This window comes from Lineus longissimus, chromosome 6, assembly GCF_910592395.1.
Source record: "Lineus longissimus chromosome 6, tnLinLong1.2, whole genome shotgun sequence".
Taxonomy (NCBI): Eukaryota; Metazoa; Nemertea; class Pilidiophora; order Heteronemertea; family Lineidae; genus Lineus; species Lineus longissimus.
Genome location: NC_088313.1, coordinates 567,124 through 582,413, shown reverse-complemented (window position 1 = coordinate 582,413; position 15,290 = coordinate 567,124). Strand labels below are relative to the sequence as shown.

At 43.3% G+C, this 15,290-nt stretch overlaps 1 protein-coding gene across 1 annotated transcript; it reads right to left on the bottom strand.

Moving 5' to 3' along the window:
- Positions 1–284: 284 nt before the first annotated feature.
- Positions 285–15,047, bottom strand: LOC135488979 (eukaryotic translation initiation factor 3 subunit A-like). The gene is made up of 21 exons (XM_064774018.1): positions 14,888–15,047; positions 13,760–13,950; positions 13,213–13,358; positions 12,682–12,904; positions 12,316–12,456; positions 11,665–11,873; positions 10,791–10,962; positions 9,265–9,456; positions 8,427–8,543; positions 7,761–7,946; positions 6,346–6,483; positions 5,774–5,983; positions 5,554–5,658; positions 5,057–5,170; positions 4,428–4,550; positions 3,736–3,889; positions 3,358–3,529; positions 2,881–3,051; positions 2,008–2,699; positions 1,606–1,698; positions 285–1,377 (listed from the first exon to the last, which is right to left on the bottom strand). Exons 1-21 carry the CDS (start codon positions 14,934–14,936, stop codon positions 1,322–1,324), a joined length of 3,654 nt encoding a protein of 1,217 aa, XP_064630088.1. The 5' UTR covers positions 14,937–15,047; the 3' UTR covers positions 285–1,321.
- Between the last annotated feature and the right edge of the window lie 243 nt (positions 15,048–15,290).

Sequence of the window (15,290 nt, the reverse complement as noted above, 5' to 3'; positions counted from 1 at the left end):
AAAGCTTTTGTTTAGTTATATCAGCTCCATTCATCCCATCTGGTAAGGCTGTTGACGAGTCAATCTTTAGTTTGCAAACAAGGTGATTGACAGACCAATATGCAGCACTGACTTGGATATGCATCAAGACGTCACAACTCAAAATTGATGTCACATCTCCGTCACCACAATGCACTACCCAGTGACAGTCAGCGCCATCAAGTGACGGCCATGTCCTCTGATGCTCTTGATTTGTCACTGCATGCATCATCGCCGATGAAGACAATAATTCAACAGAAGAAATGTTTACTTGATATAATGTATTTTTTACGATAGAACAAGACAACATGTCGTCATCCTCATGAAATAATTACCCAAGTCATATTTTCCTAACTATTTCAAATTTCTTAGTTAGCGGCAAAATTAATTTGAAATAGTTAGGAAATTAATGAGTTTTTTCTATTTTTCTCAAAAGAAGGAAAAATGACTTGGGCACTTTTTTATGAGGATGACGACATGCAATAATTACATTTCAATGAGAATACAATTCACGCCATTTAGACAAAAATCATGTCTACAGCAACTCGAGGCTTATTACTGTACAAACAGGATCGACCGGCTCATCAGCCCACTGCACAGGCAAATACAAAATAAATTAAGTCAGCTACTTGTTGGAAACTTGAACCCATTTCCCTCCCAAACACATGTAGCAATTGATTCAAATCCACCAAAAGGATATGTTCACCCTCCAAAATAATTTTCAAGACTATGACACTATTTGTCATTCAGGCAAAGCAAAGTTCTTACACATATCATATGGATGTCTAAGGAAGTGAAGTACAGTAGTTAGAAGTGTGTCAGAAGACTGGAGTATATAACATGACAACAATGACAAATGCTTGACTACTGCACACAGATTGATGCTATTTTCTTTGGATACAACAAAGGCATAATTTCAGCTCAAAACATGAAGTCCCACAGAAATATTCAACCGACAAAACTTGCTGAACCAAATCTGCCGAGTTCTGACTGGACTCCACATCACTGTCCCTGGTTTCAGTTATCTTTTGACATGGCTGACAAAAAGTATCAACAGAAATTGATAAAGATTTTGGGCGACTTGCATGGAGCCTATTGCATACACAGCAGATATAGGTTTTGAATGGTACATGGTAGTGATAAGTTTCAGATAGGCAATGAGGCAATGTGTCCGACACTTTATCTGTAAAACAGTAGACTGCAGACATTGGTTTGAAGAGTACGATAAATGGGTTATATAGTCTATAATAGGTTGTGCTTAGTGATGTCACAAATGGGCAGACGTCACATCCTGTATTCCCCATCAACGCCGGACTTGCACCCAACCGTCATCTGGGGCATCAGATCCTGCTGGTCGATCTGAAAGATAATCACGATATCATTTTATATCTCGAGATTTAAGAGCAACGTTTTTGCTGAAACTTCATTCTAATCATGGTGATTACGGTGTACAAGTTGTGTTCTAGCACTGCCATGGAGGATACCAGAAACGCGCACAGCGTAGACAGCCATACAGCATGGAAACCTTCCAATCAGAGGTACAACCAGTTATCCTATTCATGTCGAATGCAAAGAGCCAAGGCTCACCTTTTGGTCTATCCTCCGATTTCCTCCACCGATCATCTTTTGTGGGCGACCCCCTTGGTTCAACATCACGCTCACCACCACGACGACCATCATCTAAAAAGCAGGTTGTGAATGAATGGTAAGGCATAATTTGGGACAACATGGAAAAGGTCGAAGTCGTTAAGCAAACGACTTATTGGTTTCAACAATTTGCTGCAATAGCATTGTGAAATATGCTGAAATTCCTTCTGTATGAATCACCAAGACCAATTGCTTAATCAACCCTAACAAGTCAAAAGGACCAACTTGAGTTAGCATCTTACTGGACAATCCAATGCATTTCTATTCAAACCGGGGTGCTGCAACTAGCCCTTTCTGCCCTGCCCTCTCAGATATCTCGCTCTTAACAGTAGGGACACTTACCACCTCCACGTCTCCAAGCCCCTCCACCACCTCCTCTGCTGGGCGCATCATCTCCTCTGCTGGACGTGTCATCTCCTCCACGCCTCCAAGCGCCACCCCCGCGACCTCCATCGCGATCACTCCGTATGTCCCGATCACCCCGGTCTCGATCTCCACGTAAATCACGATCACCGCCCCTATCACGATCTCTATCACCTCTAAAATCTCTTGAATCACCATCACGATCCCTTGGCGGTGGTCCCCTAGAATCTCTAGAATCACGCCAAGAGCTCCCACCACCAGTTCCACCTCTTTCACTGCCACCACCACCACCACGTCGCCACTCATCCCGGTCATCACGACGTGGCTCATCCCGTCTTCCTCCACGGTCAAAACCACCACCACCACTGCCGCCCCTCCTCCAGGAATCACCACCCCGGTCTCCATCTCTATCCCCTCCACGCTCGTCGCGTTTATCACCACCCCGTGGCTCATCACGCCAACGATCGCCACCCCTGTCATCACGGCGCCATGCATCTCTGGCTGGTGGTGGTGACCTTGCCCTAGGGGGAGGTGACCTTGCCCTTGGTGGAGGTGACCTTGCCCTTGGTGGTGGTGACCTTGCCCTTGGTGGTGATCGCCTGGGAGGTGAACGGTTACGATCTCTCCCAGGTGAGGTATCACGACCTCTATCCGCAACTGGTCCTTTTTCCCTGAAGAACAAGCACATTCTTTTAAATTTCAGCAAGTACTGGCAGTCGATATTCCACAGCATCAGATAAAATGCTATGGATGCTTTGCCTGGGTGAATTTTGAGCCCTACTTTTGTGGATGATCTGTGACAGAATCCCTTAGATGGGATCAGAACCCTGCATGAAGATCATTTCCACTTACCATCTTTCTTCTTTCTCTTTCAGCCTATCCCTCCATCCGCTACCTTCTTTAGGTTTTGGACGCCATGCGTTCGGGCCATGGGCGTCATCAGCCTCGTCCCGGCCTCGATTTCGGTCATCACTTCGTCGACTATCAATGTCTCGGTCACGACGCCACTTATCATCCTCCCGACTGAAAAACAATATCGATCAGTTGAAATGTGCCAACAACACGACAGAATCTGAGAAAACAAACATAAAACTTAAATTGGCTGTTCAAGGGGCAGACATCTTGATGCTTTCCCATCGTCGACAGTAAAGCACTTTCGAAAACAGCCCACCACACTGCTACAGACATCTATATGACTTTCTAGACCATTTTCTGATGTCTCAGAGGACCAGTACAGGTTTTTAGCCTATCAAACCAACATGAGCATGTGAAGGACCCTAGTAACCATGATGGTCTACCTCTTGACCCCAAGCGTAGCCACAACCTTACCCCTTGGGCTCCCGATCCCTTTCTGCCTTCTCCTTGGCCAGCCTCTCTTCGATCTCCCTCTCTTTCTCTCGCTGCTTGGCAGCAGCTCTTTCCAGTCGTTCTTTCACCTCCCTGTATTCAGCCTCTTCCTTCTCTCGCTGCTCAATCTCAAGACGTTCCTTCTCTTCACGTTCTGAAAGGAGTCACAAGGCCAACATTAAGATATTCTTTGCTTACGGTACTCGCCTATGTGGGAATTATATTAGATGAACTGAGGCTGAAGCAGCCAGCTGAACACAGGCCAATCATAGTGGCTGTTCAAGGAATCAGTTAAGAAAAGATATCAGCCTTTGGCTATGCTCAGCAGGAAAATGTTTTCTCAAGAGGAAAGACAGTTACCTTTCTTGAGAGCCTCATCCTTGGCACGCTGTTCAGCCTCTTCCCTTTCCTTTTGGCGTTTCATTTGACGCTCATCCTTTCGCTGCTGTTTGCGCTCAGCGACACGTAGCTTACGCTCCTCAGCTAGTTTTATCTCGAAGTTCTTCAAGTTGTCCTGTAAACATAAACAACTTCTGAGATGACTACAAGTATACAGGTCAAATAGGCCGAACCGTGATTAAATGTTTTCATTATGTTATTAGAGATATTATAATTGGTACTGCTGCTGAACTTACTTTCCATCTATTCGCATCACAAATGTTTCTGCACAGTGTTTTACATTCCACTTGTCAAGAATGCAACATAGCGAGTACAGATTTTGATATGGCACAGTAGGGAACGCCAAAACTTAAACAAGTAATCAAGTCTTGGAGCTAGTCCGTGCCAATTCCAGAATATTACTTCAACTCGGCAGGACAAAATCTTGTGGATGTAATTTTGTTTCTGCAAAGTGTTTCACATGCCACTTTTTCAAGAATGCAACATAGCGAGTACAGATTTTGATATGGCACAGTTGGTTACTCCAAAGAGAAACAAGTAATTCAGTTTTGAAGCAAATCTGTGCCCAGGTTTTCTTGACTTCTCAGACAATACAGCCCTGATGACGATATCAAATGACCTCTAACAGACAAGACCACTAGCAAGCGTCTTACCTTGTGAACAGTCTTCCTCTTGTCCTTGAGGTCATTCAAGAAAATATCTCGGTCTCCTCTCATCCGCAGCAGACGATCACGGTGCTCAATCGCAATGTCGTGCTCCTCAATAAGTTTGGCAATCTAGGAGATGTAAGACTCCAGCGTAAGTATTTGTAGACAACAATGATTCAGACATCGATATGCAGAAGATAATGAGCTATACAACAGTACTGTAGGACCCCTCTATTTAGGAGACCCTTGGCACTGATAAGTGCAGTCCGTTGAAACAACCAGTATGGGCCAACACAAGTGTCCTTCATCAGTGTCTTCTTGGGAAGGTTCAGTGTATTTCAGGAACAAACGACAGCAGGCCAGGAACATGGGTAATCAATCCTGACAAGACACTGCAGCAGCATTTAATGACAATCAACAGAGGTTTCCAACTGATTGGCGAATTGACAACATGTTTCTGGACAGTGTTTCACATTCCACCATTCAAGAATGCAACATAGCGAGTACAGATTTTGATATGGCACAGTAGGGAACGCCAAAACTTAAACAAGTAATCAAGTCTTGGAGCTAGTCCGTGCCAATTCCAGAATATAATTTTGATGGTTCAATGCGTCATGCGACAAAGCAATCCTTACCCGTTCCTCTTCCTCTTTCTTCCAGAATTCTTCTGCCTGGGCCTTTTCCTCCTCGCGATCCTTCAGGAGGAGTGGGATCTCTTCTTCTCTACGAGCCCTCATCATGTAGTCGTGCTACAAACACGAGGGAAAGTTATGTAAGAGGAAGTTTAGCACACTTTTTGCAAGTCAAACCCACCATGGTCCTCTCCACTGTGCCGCAAGAATGATGGAACTTGAGAGGTCAGGGTTCTAGACAGTGTGCATTGTCATTAACTGTAAGGCGTAAAATAGGCTCCATCATACTTGTGAGACCCAATGAATTCGTTGATTGGCAAACAAAGTCAGATGACAAACTCAGGAAAGCCGACACCAGGGTTTGAACCAACAACGACTTGCAAAGGAGTCCGTGCTGAACCAGCACAGAACCACCAGGGCTCATTTGTCATTTTATCTATTTTTACTTTCATTTCCACTATCCCACTAGTCCAGTATTTCCATGTTTTAATCTTGTTTACCTTTTTCTCTTGGGACTTGAGCCTGTCCTGCAATTCCTTCTTCTCCTTCTCAATCTGTTGGACCTGTTTTGCCATGATCTCTTCTGCATCCAACCCGGCCAGATCCTTAAAAGGAAAACAATTCCATGAGATAAAGGAGCATCAAGACGCAAGAAAAACATGCGTTTATCAAATATATGAGGAACAGTTCCAGACAAACAGAAATACCACTGATTCTTACCTCCTCATCAATATCCCTGAACGCCTTGGCACCGATCTCGGACTTCTTGAGTTGCTCAAGTTTCTCCTTGGCGTGACGTTTAGCGATCTCCTTCCTCTCCTCCAGGAGACGCTGGCGTGCTCGCTGTTCCATTTCACGCTCGAGGCGCTCTTTCTCAGCATCCATTTGCTTCTTCCTTTCATCCTCAAGCTTTTGGTTTTCCTCATGTTCCTACAGAAGAGTTGAGAAATTGTTTTCAGGTTGGAAAATAGCCCCCCTTCCTATTTTTTTGATCCGGATTAAAAGATCGAGAGGATTCTCATCCATGCTTCACAGAATATTGCTAACTTGCCAAACTGAGTGTGCGTTGGCAGCGGTAAAGTGAAAGTTGATATATTGCTGTAAGGTCTGATTGAGATTAGACACCTTGGGTCATGCTCAAGGAATCCTCAGTTGATTGGTCCCAACACACACATTCAGCTAACAAAGAAGTAGGCACACACTATATTCTTTGGATAATTTCAATGAATCTGGACCAGCCGACTTAGGCCTATGCCTAAGCCATCCCTTTTCAGGCATCGAAAAAAACATACCCTTTGAACATTGATGTTCTCTAACTGTTCCTTCCTATCCTCAATGATTTGGCGACGAAGGAGAATTCTCTGGTGTTCACGTTTGGAGACGTGGCGGTAGGTTTCAATGATGTGGGCACGCAATTCCTCACGCACAGTCTGCAAGTAGATATCAAGACATTTTCAGCCAAACTTTGTTGCAAGAAGCTAATACTCAAGAGTTGCTGAGCCTTGAGTAAACTTTGAAGTGACCATCAAATCAATGCAAAACATGCATGTCCTAGGGAATACAATCATGACACTATTAGAAGTGTCAATCATTGGATCCCCTGCATTTTTTTTCTGCCCCCGTTGACACTGAAAGAACCATATGGGTAATCCAGCAACGCCAGAGGCAAGACCAGCTGTAATATGTCATATTTAAGTAGTTGTTTTAATCGTGCAGATGTTACAAGAATACAACATTCAAGACAAGCATGTCCTAGGGAATACAATCATGACACTATCAAGCAGTGTCAATCATTGGATCCCCTGCATTTTTTTTCTGCCCCCGTTGACACTGAAAGAACCATATGGGTAATCCAGCAACGCCAGAGGCAAGACCAGCTTTTTGCCCTTTGACACTGAGAAAGCCATACAACCAGCCTGATCAGTAACACAAGGGCAACACTGAATAGTTAGTGGCTCATCATAATTGATAAAAGGCCAAGAAATACTTATTGCGTGTTGCTGAACGGTGGCTAACAACCCACAAGTCAAAGTTGCCAGATAGCAGTTCAACATTACTCTAGCACAAACTAAACGCCACATGTGTCACTGTTGATACACTATGGAGCTGGGTTATGCAGAAGATGAATCATTGTTATTTAATGAGTTTGGGATTGTAGGTGAACGGTGGCTAACAACCCACAAGTCAAAGTTGCCAGATAGCAGTTCAACGTTTCTCTAGCACAAACTAAACGCCACATGTGTCACTGTTGATACACTATGGAGCTGGGTTATGCAGAAGATGAATCATTGTTAGTTTAATGAGTTTGGGATTGTAGGTGAACGGTGGCTAACAACCCACAAGTCAAAGTTGCCAGATAGCAGTTCAACGTTTCTCTAGCACAAACTAAACGCCACATGTGTCACTGTTGATACACTATGGAGCTGGGTTATGCAGAAGATGAATCATTGTTATTTAATGAGTTTGGGATTGTAGGTGAACGGTGGCTAACAACCCACAAGTCAAAGTTGCCAGATAGCAGTTCAACATTACTCTAGCACAAACTAAACGCCACACGTGTCACTGTCAGTACACGATGGAGCTGGGTTATGCATGTAATAACTCTTATAATAACTGAATATATTTTACAATAACGCAAGGTGTCCAGCAAGTCACTTTTCGAAGCTGCCAGATAACAGTTCAACATTGTTCCAGAAACACAACTCACCGATGAAGACTTGGGTTGCATCATCTTCTGGACCTTCTGTAGTGCCTCTGCCATCAATATCAACTGATTTCTTATCTGCTCACTCGGCATGCCCTGCAGGTACGGACCCTCAGGAACATCCTCTTTCTGGGAGCCAGCAAGATCGGTCCCAAAGGTCAGACAGCGAGTACGATGGTCAATTCGAACCTGCAACATAGAATATTGTTTACAAGTTTTGTTCAAAACAGATCGGCATGCAAATTCTAATTTTTTGGACTCCTCAGGTGAGGAATGCAAGGAAGAACCTTCCGAGTCAAAGGATTACATATAAGGACAGCTTTGAGTAATGATGACGCTTTCCAGTTAATCTATGCCCTGCCTGAAGCCGAGAAAGCAATAATTGGCTTAGACAATCCTTCCTTCACATAATGAAAAAGTTCAACGACATTCCTTATTGCAAAATTTCAGAAAGTGTTTGGACGAATCATCAAAGCGGAGAAAATCCACGCGGACTTTCTCCAGTGATGACTCATTCCAGTTACTTTATGCCCTGCTTGACGCTGAGAAAGCCATATATGGGCTTGACCAGTAACACAAGGGCAAGACTTAGACATCTCGTGCCTGGAAATCATCAGAGGCATCTAAGACAATTGCCTCGTTTCTTATCTTCCTGCAATGATTGCTTACCTGTAAATCTAATGTTCTGGCAGCTTCGACGACCACCCTCTCCAAATGGAAACTACTGCTGAATGGAATCAGCTCTTCAAGACGAGAGAACTCGATGGTTTGGTAGACTTGGGAGACCTAGATTCAAGAGATAAGAAGTGATACTCCACAACGAGGTGAATGTTCTCCATCTAGATTTTCCTGTGTTTGCCATTAGTGACAGGTGGAGCTCAGTCACAACAGACTTAACAAATCAGTCTGTTTCTGCACAGTGTTTCACATTCCACTAGTCAAGAATGCAACATAGCGAGTACAGAGTTTGATATGGCACAGTAGGGAACGCCAAAACTTAAACAAGTAATCAAGTCTTGGAGCTAGTCCGTGCCAATTCCAGAATATTACTTCAACTCGGCGGGACAAAACTTTGTGGATGTAATTTTGTTTCTGCACAGTGTTTCACATTCCACCATTCAAGAATGCAACATAGCGAGTACAGATTTTGATATGGCACAGTAGGGAACGCCAAAAGTAAAACTGTTTTATTTACTTCTGAAGCTGATCCGTGCGGTTATTTTAGCCACTGTTTGAGTTCGACTTAAAACCCAAAATCTGAAGGGCAAGATGATTCTGCACAGTGTTTCACATTCTGATCCGTGCGGTTATTTTAGCCACTGTTTGAGTTCGACTTAAAACCCAAAATCTGAAGGACAAGATGATTCTGCACAGTGTTTGATTGAAACTATTATTTAGAATTCCACCACCAAGTCATTTTCAAGATTCTACACGGAGTTCTGATCCTCTTTGAGTTCTGAGCAATTTTGTATATGGCAAATCAATGGCCCTTTTCAAGGCTTCTTACCTGCTTGAGTATCCTCATGATGGTAATGTCCTGCAGAGGTGGGATGAACTGGACCAATTCTTCATTCTTCTCAATGTATTCCAGGGACGATGATATCCTCTGTGCGAGCTTCAGGGGGTGAAACTCGACCTCAAGCCACTTGTACAGGTTATGTAGCTCGGGATTGACGAATTGGATAACATTGTACTTCACCTAGAAGAAGAAAACAAACTTTCAAATCTACATGTAACAGATAGGTCTTCGTCTGAATTGTCTCTGTCTTGCTGAAGACTAAGAATACCGGGTAATCAAAAGACTTGATAAAGATTATATGATATTTTAGCAATAGGATGTCAAGCCACAACTTCACCCTATTGGCATACAACACCACAGGGTTACTCCCATTGGAAGACCCACTGGGAGTATTGGCATGAAGCATGTCTTGATTTATGTATGCCCATTTTGACACCAGGAAAGTTAGAAAACTTAACCAGCAGAACTAAGGCAAAGAAATTGAAATAGAAGACCTGCACCACTCAAGTGGTTCAATTAAAACGCAATATGCTGTTGGCCAATGAATATAGTCAAGGGATGTCAAGCCACAACTTCACCCTATTGGCATACAACACCACAGGGTTACTCCCATTGGAAGACCCATTGGAAGTATTGGCATGAAGCATGTCTTGATTTATGTATGCCCATTTTGACACCAGGAAAGTTAGAAAACTTAACCAGCAGAACTAAGGCAAGAGTTATGGTGGATGTTATCAAAGTAGCCAGATAGCAGTTGAACATAATGTTATTGTAATAGGATTGTAGGTGACCAGTGGCTGACAAATCACTATTCAAAGTTGCCAGATAGCAGTTCAACGTTTCTCTAGCATAAACTAAACGCCACACGTGTCACTGTTGATACACTATGGAGCTGGGTTATGCAGAAGATGAATCATTGTTATTTTAATGAGTTTGGGATTGTAGGTGAACGGTGGCTAACAACCCACAAGTCAAAGTTGCCAGATAGCAGTTCAACGTTTTTCTAGCACAAACTAAACGCCACACGTGTCACTGTTGATACACGATGGAGCTGGGTTATGCAGAAGATGAATCATTGTTAGTTTAATGAGTTTGGGATTGTAGGTGAACGGTGGCTAACAACCCACAAGTCAAAGTTGCCAGATAGCAGTTCAACGTTTTTCTAGCACAAACTAAACGCCACATGTGTCACTGTTGATACACTATGGAGCTGGGTTATGCAGAAGATGAATCATTGTTATTTAATGAGTTTGGGATTGTAGGTGAACGGTGGCTAACAACCCACAAGTCAAAGTTGCCAGATAGCAGTTCAACGTTTCTCTAGCACAAACTAAACGCCACACGTGTCCATGTCAGTACACGATGGAGCTGGGTTATGCACAATGACCGAGTTGGCAAAAAGCTGGCAGGAACTGAAGGAATCATACGACACACCTGATCTAAATCTATAAAATGACTCAAGTTCATCCAATCTCATCTCAGATTAAGCCCCAAGATTTCCCGCTGCTACGTACCAAGTCCTTGATGAGACTGATCCTGGTTGGTGGATTCTGCAACCCAAGCAACGTAGCCAACCGCCTCTGTTTGTCGAGCGTGCTGATCTCTTGGTCAATAAGGGCATCGAGCTTGTCACGATTTGGCGGAATCGGGATGGCCAATGTCGCACACAGAACACGCGAGGCCATCCTTGAGGAAAAGAAATGTCATAATTATGAAAGTGTCAATGGTAGACAGTTGCCATATAACAGTCTAACGCTGTTTTTGCACAAACTAAATACCACAATTGTGACTTTTCAAACAAAATGGAGCTGCACGAACACATTAGTCTAGGGATTGTAGGTGAACGGTGGCTAACAACCCACAAGTCAAAGTTGCCAGATAGCAGTTCAACGTTTCTCTAGCATAAACTAAACGCCACACGTGTCACTGTTGATACACTATGGAGCTGGGTTATGCAGAAGATGAATCATTGTTATTTTAATGAGTTTGGGATTGTAGGTGAACGGTGGCTAACAACCCACAAGTCAAAGTTGCCAGATAGCAGTTCAACGTTTCTCTAGCATAAACTAAACGCCACACGTGTCACTGTTGATACACTTTGGAGCTGGGTTATGCAGAAGATGAATCATTGTTATTTTAATGAGTTTGGGATTGTAGGTGAACGGTGGCTAACAACCCACAAGTCAAAGTTGCCAGATAGCAGTTCAACGTTTCTCTAGCACAAACTAAACGCCACATGTGTCACTGTTGATACACTATGGAGCTGGGTTATGCACAAATATTCATCAAACAGTTCCCATTTTTGGCGGTTTACGACTGGTCAAAAAAATTTCAATATTAGTCACCAAACTTTAGTTTTCAGGACTTATAATTTCATATTCGCCTCACCTCTGTAGTTCCTCTGCAGACAAACTCTTCTTCTGTTCACGGCAGAGTTGGAAGAGGCGGTGCCAGGCACAGGCATGGAACAGGTGGTTGCCAGACTTCCAGAATACCATGCCCAACTTCTGATAGTAATTGGCCATCAGGGAGGGCTTGGGAGGCTTCTTCGACATGGAGACAAGGCCGTAGATGTCTTCAACAGCTTTGAATGCTTCCTAAAATTATATAAGCTTTGTGATAGAGAAACTGAAGTGCACAATAAAGTTTTTCACAAAGTGGCCACTGTCAAGATCAGTCAGGCTTAGCTTCAGTTTACAAGAATAGAAATTTCAAACCTGGCTACTTTTCCTAGTATTGTTACTTCAAGGCGATCTGTGTCAGATATCAACTAGCGTCTTCATGTTTTAATCAGAAGACCATCGTGACAAGGTTCATCATGCACAGCTGTAGCAAACATGCACCAACCAAGTAGTGTCAAGTCAAACACTTCATCAAGTGTACTTTACATTCTGATGATGGAGTGTTAGGATCTTAACAAGGCTAATATTAACAACGAAATTGCCAAAATATAGTTTCATGTGGTTTTGGCCGAACTAAAAGCCATCTCCATTATATCTTCTAGAACCAAAGGAGGGTGCACGTGTCTGCAATACCAACCTGCCAAAGCTCCATCTGAATAGCACTCTCTAGCTGTACCAGCCTGGTCTCCAGGTGCAGTGCCTGACTCTCTGGGTTGTTGAGGTTGATGGCCGTCTGCTGAGCTTGATGCTTGTGGATGTGACCCAAGTGCGTTCTCAACTGAAATAATCATGAAAAAAGATGAAGGATTTTTTTCTACGAGCCAGTTTTTTAATGTCTAGACTTGTCTTTACTAGAATTGGTACATATCATGCATCCAAGCTCCAGAAGTTCATACTTTTGTTATTGAACAAGAGTGGCTGTAAATAACTGAGAGTAGAAGTTGCAATCTGGAGTTATTTCATAAATGTTTAAATTGAAGAAAATCTATTGATATTCACTCACGTTATCGCACAATTTCCTAAACTCGGTCTTCCGAGAGTACTTCAAGCAGAACTTGAAGGCTTGCTGCGCGATGTCCTGGTAGAGTTTCTCCACTCTGTTGTTATTCCTCAACAACTCAAGACACTGGCGATAGGACTCCCAGAGGAACTTGACCCAAGGTGTAAGAATGGCACGGTCTGTCCTGTCTTGTGTATCTTCACCACTGACAGCGCTCAGCAGTAGGCTGAAGATAAAACAGTAGAAAACTTTCATTCATCACTCAATTTTGAAAAATTGTTGTTTCTGTTTTTTAAGGACTTACTGCACACCATTTGGACTTTGGACCATTCACTTAATTGCATGGACTTCCATTTTAAAAGGAGAGTGATCACAATCGAGCCCAATTATTCCCCTCTTCAAATCATTCTTTGGCGAGATGATACCAGTACCACAGCCCATGAAAGAGGCTGGCCCAGATATTTTTCCAACTATGGGAGTGAAGCCTGTAGTTGTTAGAATGATCAGCCCCGCAGGATGGAAGATAGCTCTCACCTCTCAGGGGTTGTGATAACATCCAGATCATCAATATTTGCAATGTCAGCAACTGCCTGGTGGGACTCCTGCCGGGCTTCCTCTGTCTTTTCTTCTGCCAATGCCAGGTACTTCCGAACAACATCTTCCAGGGATTTGATGTTCACCTGAAAAACAATCCAAAACAATCGAAACAAAGTCAAGATTAATGCTGGATTCCTGTTTAAGCTGATTGTTTAACTTAGTTTCCACTTCCAACGGTGAAAGTCAGAAGGGAACTGTTTGGATTTCACAGACACAGACGCTGGATTAATTTCGATGCCAGTCGTAATGGCTCGAAAATGGTAGGTAGGTAGGTGATCACAAAGCCTGTTCACGAAACAAAACTGTGTTGGAAAGATACTGCAGCAATCAAGATTTTTCAATCTTTCTTTTTCAAATCCAATATATCCCAGAAAATTTACAACAGTTTTTCCAAGTTAAGTAATTCAGCCAACCTTTTTATCATCAATTCAAAACATGGATTGTAATCAATTTGTGAAATGTCTACAGAAAACAAAGACCATACCTGCTGACAGATGTTCTTGTACTGATAAAGACCTTCTTTGGCAACATGACTCTTTTTCAGGTCCACGCAGAGCTCAAGGTATTTGAGCATAATCGGCTCATGGATTTTCTGCCATGTCCGATGCTTTTTGCTTTTGATGACATCATAGAGAGCATCAAGAGCCCGTTGCTTTTTTCCAACATCAATAAATTCTGGAAAAAATAGAAGAATAAGCAATATATCCCACCGGGGTGGAGTTTACTACAAATACCGAAAGAGAATGTGCAATATCTATATTAGGTTGATTGTGACGTCATAGCAGGCCGTGTTGTCTTTTTCGCCATTTTGTCACACCACTTGTGCTCGTTGGGTTTTTTTTGCACTTTTAATGACCATTTGTGATCCGATTTGGAGAACAATGGATACATGAGGAGTAACTTGAGAGTAAGTAGCTCGCTAAAGAATAGTTTTTGGAATTTTTCAAAGCACGGTCTGCATGTTGAAGTCGCTCAAATTTCACCCTTCCAGAGTCGAGCCACAGGCCCCTGAAGCCTAGTTAGCGGGATTATCGGGCTAAACAATGGGATAAGCCAAGAAAGTACTATGACAGGGGTAAAAAAGAAAGGTAGGCAAGCGCTGGACCAGATTTGAAGCGAGAGACAGCTCCACTTCAGACCCCTCGTATGACCAGATAACGCCGAGAAACAAACAATTTGTTGCTCACCGCGCGTACGAGGGGTCCGAAGTGGAGCTGTCTCTCGCTTCAAATCTGGTCCAGCACTTGCCTACCTTTCTTTTTTACTCTTCTCATAGTACTTTCCTGGCTTATCCTATTGTTTAGCCCGATAATCCCGCTAACTAGCCTTCAGCTAGGGGCCTGTGCCGTGGTCGAGCCAACGAAGTTTCAGCACTTTATTAATCGTTCTCTCCAAGTCTAAGACATCATAGATATATATCAGTTATCACTGTGTCATAAGTATTCATTCTTAAACAAAGATACGTCAGATGAGCTAACACAACTGCCAAACATCGTCAAATCGGAAAATATTTTCCGCATGGTCGTGCACGTGCACACACGCGCGATGTACTCGCATTCATTGGGCAAACACCGGGAAACCATATGGCCAGAAGATAACCCGAATTTCTCACCATTAGCTCGCTTCAGAGCATTTTCCGGGCGCTGGAAGTAAGTGGGCATATTTATTTATTACTGGACCCAACAAGGGAGTCTTTTAGTTTTTTCTACTGGTCAGAAAACCCACAGATAACTGGGGCTCCAAGACGCAAAATGCGCCGTCTCATAAAAATGGCGGAGGAAAGAACGAACCACGTGGTTTGATGACGCAAGCACTTTCTACAATCTCCCCAAACTCGCCCCAGTGCCGAAATAACAAAATTCAGATACTGGTGGCACTACACAGTGCGGAGGACAATGTCAAGGGCAGCGTCAAATAGGCCCCGGGCAACCGACACGAGGCCTAATCAAATTCTAATGAGACCTATATCGCAGCAATAAGAAAGATTCTTTCCTGATCTAAATCCACGGTACTGC